General features: G+C 40.3%; 2 protein-coding genes across 6 annotated transcripts in view; one reads left to right on the forward strand and one right to left on the reverse strand.

The window, feature by feature from the left end:
* Positions 1–260, reverse strand: part of abhd13 (abhydrolase domain containing 13) — a 66,129-nt gene extending 65,869 nt beyond the window's left edge. The window contains exon 1 of one of the 2 annotated variants that reach the window (XM_072476272.1): positions 166–260. The gene's annotated coding sequence lies outside the window, so the exon portion shown is untranslated. The remainder of the gene's footprint in view (positions 1–165) is intronic. The other variant, XM_072476273.1, reaches the window with a different exon arrangement.
* A 29-nt stretch (positions 261–289) lies between these two features.
* lig4 (ligase IV, DNA, ATP-dependent) lies at positions 290–8,866 on the forward strand. 4 transcript variants are annotated; one of them, XM_072476276.1, is made up of 3 exons: positions 290–406; positions 3,018–3,089; positions 4,031–8,866. In XM_072476276.1, the coding sequence occupies exons 2-3, from the start codon at positions 3,063–3,065 to the stop codon at positions 6,800–6,802; spliced, it is 2,799 nt and encodes a 932-aa protein (XP_072332377.1). In that variant the 5' UTR covers positions 290–406; positions 3,018–3,062; the 3' UTR covers positions 6,803–8,866. The 4 variants fall into 4 exon arrangements, with proteins under 4 accessions (XP_072332377.1, XP_072332379.1, XP_072332376.1 ...); XM_072476278.1 differs by having other exon boundaries at positions 320–406; positions 3,018–3,103; XM_072476277.1 differs by lacking the exon at positions 290–406 and adding an exon at positions 1,862–1,942.
* Positions 8,867–9,529: the final 663 nt, after the last annotated feature.

A 9,529-nucleotide genomic window follows, 5' to 3' on the forward strand; every position in this document is an offset into this window, starting at 1 on the left:
TCTGCCCCAGGACGTCAGCTCGAATGCTGACACCACAGTGTCTCTGCAGTCTGCTGCCCAAACCATCTCCACCGGTGGAGTGCCGGGAAATGGGGGAGTGTGCTGGGAGAGAGGGAGGCTTCTCCCTGATTCCCTTCCCTCTTTAAAAAAAAACAGACAACCAACCTTCATAACTGTCAGCCAGAATCCGCACCGCTTCATTCACACACACTCCATCTTCACAGAGGGAGAGCGACAGGCCGGAAATGACAACTCCAGCGGCGCCACAAGCTTCCGCTCCCCCAGAATCCGGCGCGCGACCCCAACCGCCGGGGCGGAGACCGAGTGGGTCAGAGTGCGCCGGCGCGGTGCTGGCAGGCGGATGGGTCAGAGTGCGCCGGCTCGGAACCTGGTGCTCCCTCAACAGGTGAGTTTTGCCTCTGGATGCCCTACTTTCCCCGGGCCTAGTGGTGTTAGCAACAGGGGAGACCTTGGCGGAGCTGATGGTGATCCACCAGCACTCACTTGAGAAGATAATCGTTCCCTTTTCCCCATGTGGGATGTGCCATTAACTTTGCTGCTAAATTCCTGTTTGTCATAATAGGGCCCAATGGACTCCCTCCACTGCTGTAGTTCTGAATAAACCTGGACGTTTGTCATTTGTATCCTTTTCTGTGACTAGTCACGCTTGACAATTAAAGCACTTCATTGGTTTTCCTCAGCTTCTTGTTCCACGTACATTTCTGCAGGGCTGGTGATAGTTAGTCCAGAACTATTTTCAGCCTCGAAACACGGCAATTGGGTTTTTAGATCTGGTATATACGTGCTTCTTGCCTGAGCCATCTTATTGCATCATTCTGATGCTTTGTTTCCTGGATACTCGCATCTTATTATGGCTGTCAGTAACTTTTATTCATCAACTTCCCTCATATCCCAGTGCTTACATCTATATGAGAATGTGGAGAGAACCGTGCCTTCGTAAACTTTTTGCCTTCGCTTTTACTGAGGTATCCTGAGTACTTTTGTCGTCTTCGCATTAATCTGGAATTTAATTTTTTTTAACTTTCCCTTTACATTGACTCTGAAACATTGACTCTGAAACATTGACTCTCCATCCATTGACTGTCCATGCCTCCTGCTGCCTTATAATAATAATCTTTATTAGTAGACTTACATTAATACTGCAATGAAGTTGCTGTGGAAATCCCCCAGTTAACTACGGTGCCTCTTCGGGTACAGTGAGGGGGAATTCAGACTGTCCAATTCACCTAACAAGCACATCTTTTGGGCCTTGGGAGGTGTAGACCTCCCACCTGGGTTATTCTCTCTTCCAACTTCTTCCATCGGGCAGGAGATACAAAAGTCTGAGAACATGCACTAACTTCTCCACTGTTACCAGACTCCTAAATGACCCTCTTATGGACTGAACTAATCTCTTCACACATAGAATCATAGAATTTACAGGGCAGAAGGAGGCCATTCGGCCCATTGAGCCTGCACCAGCCCTTGGAAAGAGCACCCTACTTAAGCCCACAGCTCCACCCTATCCCCGTAACCCCTAACCGTTTTGGACACTTGAGGGCAATTTAGCATGGTCAATCTATCTAACCTGCACATCTTTGGACTGGGAGGAAACCGAACCCCTGGAGGTAACCCACGCAGACAATGAGAGAATGTGCAAACTCCACACGGAGTCACCCGAGGCCAGAATTAAACCCGGGTCCCTCGAGCTGTGAGGCAGCAGTGCTAACTGTGCCGCCGTACCGTCCCATCTTCTCTACTGAGTAGTACTACATTCTGTATGCTGACCTGATGCCTGTGCCTCTGCATTTACATTGTATATTTATGTAGGTCCTATGTTTTTTCATGTATAGAATGATCTGTCTGGACTGTACGTAGAACAATACTTTTCACCGTACCTCCGTACACGTGACAATAAATCCAATCCAAAATAATAACAAAGGTAGGGCACAGTAGTTTGCATTGTTGCTTCATATTGCCAGGGTCCCAGGTTCGATTCCCGGCTTGGGTCTGTAAGGAGTCTGCACGTTCTCCACGTGTCTGCGTGGGTTTTCTCCAGGTGCTCCGGTTTCCTCCCACAAGTCGCGAAAGACTAGCTTATTAGGTGAATTGGACATTCTGAATTCTCCCTCAGTGTACCTGAACAGGCGCGGAGTGCGGCGACTAGGGGCTTTTAACAGTAACTTCATCGCAGTTTTAATGTAAGCTTACTTGTGACAATAATAAAAGATGATTCGGCCCCTTGAGCCTGCTCTGCTATCCAATTAAATCACGGCTGATCGGTTTGTGTTTGAGGTCTGCATTTCCCGATAACCCTTGATTCCCTTCCCTAACAAGAATCTCCACCTCTGCCTTAAAAATATTCAGAAACTCCGCTTCCACTACCTTCTGAGTTGCAAAGTCGTACAATTCTCTGAGAGAAAACTTTCTCCTCATCACTGTCCTACAAGTGTAACCTATTTCTGGACCCGTGCACAAGACGAAACATCCTTTCCACATTTACCTTGTCAATAGCGTTCAGGATTTTCTATACTCCAACCAAGTCCACCACTCATTCTTCTAAACTTCAGTAGCAACATGCTCAGCAAGGGCGGTCCGGTGGCACAGTGGTGAGCACTGCTACTTCACGGCGCCGAGGACCCGAATTCGATCCTCGCCCTGGGTTATTGTCCGTGTAGAGTTTGCACATTCTCCCCGTGTCTGCTTGGGTCTCACATCCACAACCCAAAGATGTGCTGGGTAGATGGATTGGCACGCTAAATTGCCCTACATATTTTAAAAAGAAAACCTGCTGTTTATGGTCTACAAAACAATCTATATGATTAGATTATCTTTATCTGCATTATATACATATGTTGTATCTACTAGTGTCATCCAAAATCTGATAACACATGCGTGATAGAATGTTATTTTTGCAGATCTTAAGTTTACTGCAATCATGTGCTTTTAATGTTGACGTTTTTATGTCAGATGGTTCATTTTTGTTTTTGCTGTGGAATATCCTCCTCTCCCTTCAGGTTCCAATCTTCTAAGATGGTGTTGGTGAGGATTGATCCCTGGTTATGCTTGGAAAAGTAGTGCTGGAAAAAGTATGCTTGGAAAGGTTTGCTGTTATTTTTCTGCAGTATATATGCTTTTCAACTTGAGATTTAATTGATATCCAAATTGACCTGTGCTTTTATTCGGGTTTTTTGCCTCGAGGGGGATTATATAGCTCTGGGTGGATAGCGTGTGTATGTATTACACATGAATCATCACAACACCCTGGAACAGACCAGTTTCTCTTTTCCTGTCCCAGTGTGTTTCTTTTGTGATCTGCCAATGCAATATCACAGTATGTTGAATTAGAAATAAAGCATTGCTATAATTCATTGTGGGTATTTGTGGAACAGATTCAAATATATTGTTCAATTCTATTATATAAGTAATTTAATGTCTTAAATTAAAGCACATTGAACAATATCATGTATTTTTTAAGATCAGTGACCCAATGTTAAAGAACAGTTCCAAGCAAGAAAATGTCAGAGAGGCGAGAGAATAAACAGACATTCAGGGCACAGAGGGAGTTAATGGGCTATATGTCACAAACTGCCACAGAGAAAGTTGTTTAAATATAAAATTTACAATGATGAATAAAAAACATAAAGAATGGGCAAAAAGTTGAAAACATGGAAATAATAAGAACAGAGGAAGTAAACTCTAAAAATGCAGCAAGACTATGAAACAAAAAAACAAAATTGGTGGCAAAATGCAGTTTACCAATCCTGGAAGTTGCAAAAAAATCATGGTCACTGATTACATACCAGCTCTCTGTTCTTAATGGTCAATGTAGCATTGCTGTAGAATTGGCATTCGGAAAAATTTCCCTTGAGTGTGTTAGTGGTGCTGTTGGAATCTGCAGCCAATGGTACAGCTGCAGGCATGAATGTGGGAGAGGTAACTTTATAATGGGGAAAAATGTTTTTGGTGTTTATTCACTCTATGATTTCAAAGATTATCATTTTCAAACTCTTGTCTTTTTAATTGGTAGGTTACATCTCTGGACGATTATCACGGATTCACCATGTCTGCAACATCTGTATCAGACAATTCACTGACAAAAACTGTGGCCGCTAAAGTCCCCTTTTGTGACCTGTGTTTAACAATAGAAAAAATACAGAAGGCTAAATCTAGGCCTGATAAAAATAAATATTTCAAAGACTTCTTGAATTCATGGAGAAACTTCCATAACACACTTCACAAGAATGATTTAAACACCACTGATTCCTTCTACGCAGCACTGCGTCTGATCCTTCCTCAGCTTGAGAGAGAGAGGATGGCATACGGAATAAAAGAGACGATGCTTGCAAAACTTTACATTGACGTTTTAGGTTTGCCAAAAGATGGAAAAGATGCTCTTAAACTCCTGAACTACAGAGCTCCCACCAGCTCACATGGAGAGGCAGGTGACTTTGCCGTGATTGCATATTTTGTTCTGAAACAGAGATGCCCAAATAAAGGCACTCTAACCGTTCACGACATAAATCAACACTTGGATTCTATTGCACTTAATAATGCTGCCAAAAGGAAAGATTTGATCAAAAAGAGCCTGTTGCAATTAATCTGTCAGAGTTCAGCATTAGAGCAAAAGTGGCTTATTCGTATGATCTTGAAAGATATGAAATTAGGCATCAGTCAACAAACTATATTTCAGTTATTCCATGCAGATGCGGCAGAGCTTCACAGTGTAACGACAGATCTAGAGAAAGTTTGTAGACAACTTCATGATCCCACTGTGTCCCTCAGTGATGTCTCCATCATGATGTTTTCTCCTTTTAGGCCTATGCTTGCGGCTATTGCCAATATAAAACACATTGAAAAGTTAATGCACAACCAAAGTTTCTACTTGGAAACTAAACTGGATGGAGAGCGTATCCAACTTCACAAGGATGGAGATGTTTACAAGTATTTTTCTCGTAATGGATTTGATTACAGCCAGCAGTTTGGTGCTTCTTCATTGCAAGGGTCTCTCACACCCTTCATTCACAATACCTTTAAGAGTACTTTACAGAACTGCATTCTTGATGGAGAGATGATGGCCTATAACCCAATTACTCAAGCCTTTATGCAGAAGGGAAACAAATTTGACATCAAAAGAATGGTGGATGATTCCGAATTGCAAACCTGTTTCTGCGTCTTTGATGTGCTAATGGTAAATAAGCAGAAACTGGCAAATGAACCTCTTAGGAAAAGACACGAAACCCTTCAAACTGTCTTCACATCAGTGCCAGGGCGCATTCAGATTGTGGAGAAAGTTGAAATAAAAACAAAAAAGGATGTGGCCGATGCTCTCAATGTAGCTATAGATCAAAGGGAAGAAGGAATAATGCTGAAAGATCCTTTGGGTGTTTATAAACCAGACAAGCGTGGTGAAGGCTGGCTGAAAATTAAACCAGAATATGTTGATGGCTTGATGGATGAGCTTGACATCTTAATTGTTGGCGGTTACTTTGGTAAAGGCCATCGTGGTGGAATGGTGTCTCATTTCCTGTGTGCTGTTGCAGAGCCTGCTTCACCTGGTGAGAAACCATCACGCTTCCACTCACTTTGCCGTGTAGGTTCTGGATACACGATGAAGGAACTGTATGATCTTGGACTGAAACTGGCTAATCACTGGAAACCTTACCGCAAAAGAGATCCTCCACCAAACATTCTGTGTGGCACTGAAAAACCAGAGGTCTACATTGAACCTTGTAATTCTGTTATTCTACAAGTCAAGGCAGCGGAAATTGTGGGCAGTGATATGTATAAAACGTGTTGCACCTTGCGTTTTCCACGAATTGAAAAGATTAGAGATGATAAGGATTGGTATGACTGTATGACATTGCACGATTTGGATCAACTGCACAATAAAGCTTCTGGGAAACTTGCCTCCAAACATGTTGACCTAAATGATGAAGAACCAGATAAGAAAAAACGTAAAGTTCCTGCAAAGACCAAAAAGTTATTCGGCATTGCAGAACAGTTTAAAGCCCAAGATCTATCACATGTTGACAAAGTTTCCAGTATTTTTGAAGATGTTGAATTTTGTGTCTTGAATGGTCTTCACGACCATCCCAAAGCTGAGCTGGAGATGGGAATAGCTGAATGTGGAGGGTTGGTCGTGCAGAACCCTGGACCAGACACATATTGTGTTATTGTTGGCACGATTAATGTCCGTGTCAAAAATCTTGTCGCTGCGAACGAACATGACGTGGTGAAAGCTGACTGGTTGTTGGAGTGTTTGCAAAAGAAACATTTTATACCATGGCAACCTCAGTATATGATTCATATGTCACCTTCTACAGAGGAACATTTTGCCCAAGAATATGATTGCTATGGAGACAGCTATTATGCTGATATTGATAAAAGTCATCTGCAGGAAGTATTCAAAAGAATGAGTAAACCGGAACAAAATTTACCCTCTAAAACTATTGCCGACTTAGAACAGCGTTACTCATGGGACATATCGCCTCTAAGTATGTTCAGACACTGCATCATTTATATCGATTTCTACGCTAGAATTGGTGACTCTAGTACGCAGATACATGGCACAAGTTTAGATGTGAGGATTTTAGAGTTGCGGTTTCATGGAGCACAATGTGTCACAAATTTGAATGAAAGTGTCTCACATGTTGTCGTTGGTAAGGATTTACAACATGTCTCAGAGCTGAAATCGCGAAGGACGGCATTTAAAAGGAAGTTCAAAATTGTGCTGGAATCGTGGATAACTGATTCAATAAAAGCAGGCAGTCTGCAAGATGAAAGAAATTACCTACTGTAGGAGACTTAACAAGAATCACTGAAATATGAGTAAGACTCTAGTGACTTAAGGTCGGCAATGTAGAATTTGGAAGTAAACTTGTTCAGTTTCACACTCTAGAAAACACTTTAGTTGAGATCAAGGTGTGTCTGAAGGTGTGTGATCCTTCACAAAAAAATTACACTCTTCTAGCTTTATTTCACTTATTTTTCCTCCTTTACACAAAGCAATACATGGCCCGGAAGTGTCATTCCAGAAGGAGATTGATTATACAGTTCCTTTATTAGTTTTTACCTAATTATACCCTCTTAAAAAGGGTGAGTTTCTTAATGTGAGCAAAATTACCAGAATAAACTTAACATCAGTGTACAATATTGTGGATGCATCTGTGGAGGAAAACAGGTCACGTGATCTTTTATCAAGAGGTCTGATGAATACTGGCCATGTCTCCATACTGTGTTTAAGCATCATTATTACAAGTAAAAGTAATCGTCAACAATACTTAACTTTCTACATTCAAACCAAGGCTTTAGAAATAAAACAGCAGGAAGGATCAAGATTGGAAGTGATTGTATTTTCAAAAAATTGTATTTGATCATTGTGGAACTAATGTTGTCCTTTTTAAATTAGCATCCTTCACAGTTAACTTTAGTGACAAATCAGATGCAGAGATTAACCTGCATTGTTGAGGGGAATAATCTGAACCTGCCAGAAAGATTTACTGTTTTGCAATATAAAACGTGACTGTCTCAACTGGTATTTTTTATCAAATTACAAATCGTAACTTCTTTGAGTATTAGAAGTGACATTTAATGAAACAAGTAGGTTGGTTTAAACTGGTGATGAATGCCTCAAACTTAAAACTATTATCAAGCAAATCAAAGAACAGCCTTCAAACAACATTCTTGACTAAGAATACAAAAGAAAGGAATATACTTATTACCTAAAGCGAGAAGGACCAAATTAACCGGTTCAGACTGAAGGCAGAAACATAAATTGCACTGGAGGCCAGACAGTGGAGGAGGAAGTATAGTTTTACATAAAACACTCTCATTCTGCTGCAAAGTCATTTTAGTGTGGGATCCATAAAGATAATTCTTCAAAGTCGTTAGAGGGAGTTCTCCAGCATGTTAAGAGAATCATTGTTTAATTATCTCTAAGGGAACTGTACAGATGTTAACAATTATACTGTGTGCGCTGGTTTGAAACTGCTTTCAACATGTATAGAACTCTCTAAGTGAGCCAGTTCTTCATAGAGCATGAATTTATTTAGTACACAGTTAAATACCATTGGCGACTTTACGTTATTGAATACTGCAGGGGCCATATTAAATGTAATAGATAACACATGGAGCAAGGCTTCCTTGATTTTGTTTCAACGTTCAATTTTATTGTAATTATGTATGTGTGCCTTCCGCTTTTTGCACTCGATGTTTTATTATTATTCATACATTGATCTTCATTTTGGAAGTACACCGTGTTCCTTACTGTGTTGTACAGAGATTTAAATTTTAGAGCAATCCATGGTGCAGCATATGATACAGTTCAAATTTTGACGGGTCAGAGTCAGTTAATAATGGTTGAAATAAGGAAATGTATCAATTGATTTGAATAACAATTCTTTGATTTGCACATACTATTTGTATGTTATATTACATTTTTAGATATTAAAGTTATTTTATCTTTTTGGCTTGTAATATTAATTTCTCATTTTCATCAGCAATTATACAAATAAGTAAATGAGAGAATATATTTTTTAAGCGAGGTAATGTAGAGTCCCAGTCCTTGTTTTTGCTTCAAAACTAAACTAATTCTATATCAAGATGTATATTTTCAGTATTTATAACAATGGTAAAATGAAATTATCCAGGGAGAAGTTTAAATTTGTACACAGGCTGGTGTCTATATCATAGATTATCATAGAATTTACAGTGCAGAAGGAGGCCATTCGGCCCATCGAGTCTGCACCGGCTCTTGGAAAGTGTATAAGTGCTGATTGTCAGTAGATATTCTTGTCCACGTTAATAGCATTAATGCCTTATATTTTGAAAAATAATTTAATAAAGAACCTGTTCAAATATGGAACATTGACTACTATAAGCTTTTGCGGTTACTTGATGCGTTACATTAATGCCCACCAATAACAATACCAGACATTTCCTTCTCTTAAGAAAGAAGACAGCCAGTCTTTGAGCAAGCAGAGATCTCCTTTCTTCCAGCAGAGAGCAGCAATATTCTGGAGCAAGGGACCAGATCAATTTTACAACCAGTGAGGAAGCCACAGATGATGACATCGAAGTACAAGCTCCCATACTCAAAATTCCAAGTCACTTGTGCACAGAAATCTGAAACTCGCTCATGTACATCCCTGTTCTTTAACTTTCTGGGTTTATACAGGACGCAGTATTTCAATTCAAGCTTCTCCCAAAAAGCATATGCAGACCAAGTTCTTTTATGAACTGAAGCGTGTGGTTTTATTCATTGCTACAGAATGTTGCTGGTTGCCTCCACATCTTCACAAAAGGGGTAGCATATAATGGAAAATTATTTCAACCAGAAGGCAACAGTTTGTGTAATGTAAATGATTTTCATTTAGAATTATGTCATTTTTGTTTTCTGTAGGAAATCTTATTTTGCCTTTTGCTAAAAGTTCAGTTTGTTTCAGGACCCTAATAATGGGTCACCCGAAAATAGACTGGAGTGAAAGTAATGCCAATAATAATGCAGGAGGTTGTTTAGAATGTCCCC

The sequence above is a fragment of the Scyliorhinus torazame genome, chromosome 15 (genome assembly GCF_047496885.1).
Source record: "Scyliorhinus torazame isolate Kashiwa2021f chromosome 15, sScyTor2.1, whole genome shotgun sequence".
NCBI classification, from domain to species: domain Eukaryota; kingdom Metazoa; phylum Chordata; class Chondrichthyes; order Carcharhiniformes; family Scyliorhinidae; genus Scyliorhinus; species Scyliorhinus torazame.

Excerpts from the sequence above, each read along its gene's own strand:
- lig4 (XM_072476275.1), top strand. The coding sequence starts at position 362 with ATGGGTCAGAGTGCGCCGGCTCGGAACCTGGTGCTCCCTCAACAG. Across the intron at positions 407-4,030 it reads ACCTGGTGCTCCCTCAACAG|GTTACATCTCTGGACGATTA; the intron begins GTGAGTTTTGCC and ends TTTAATTGGTAG.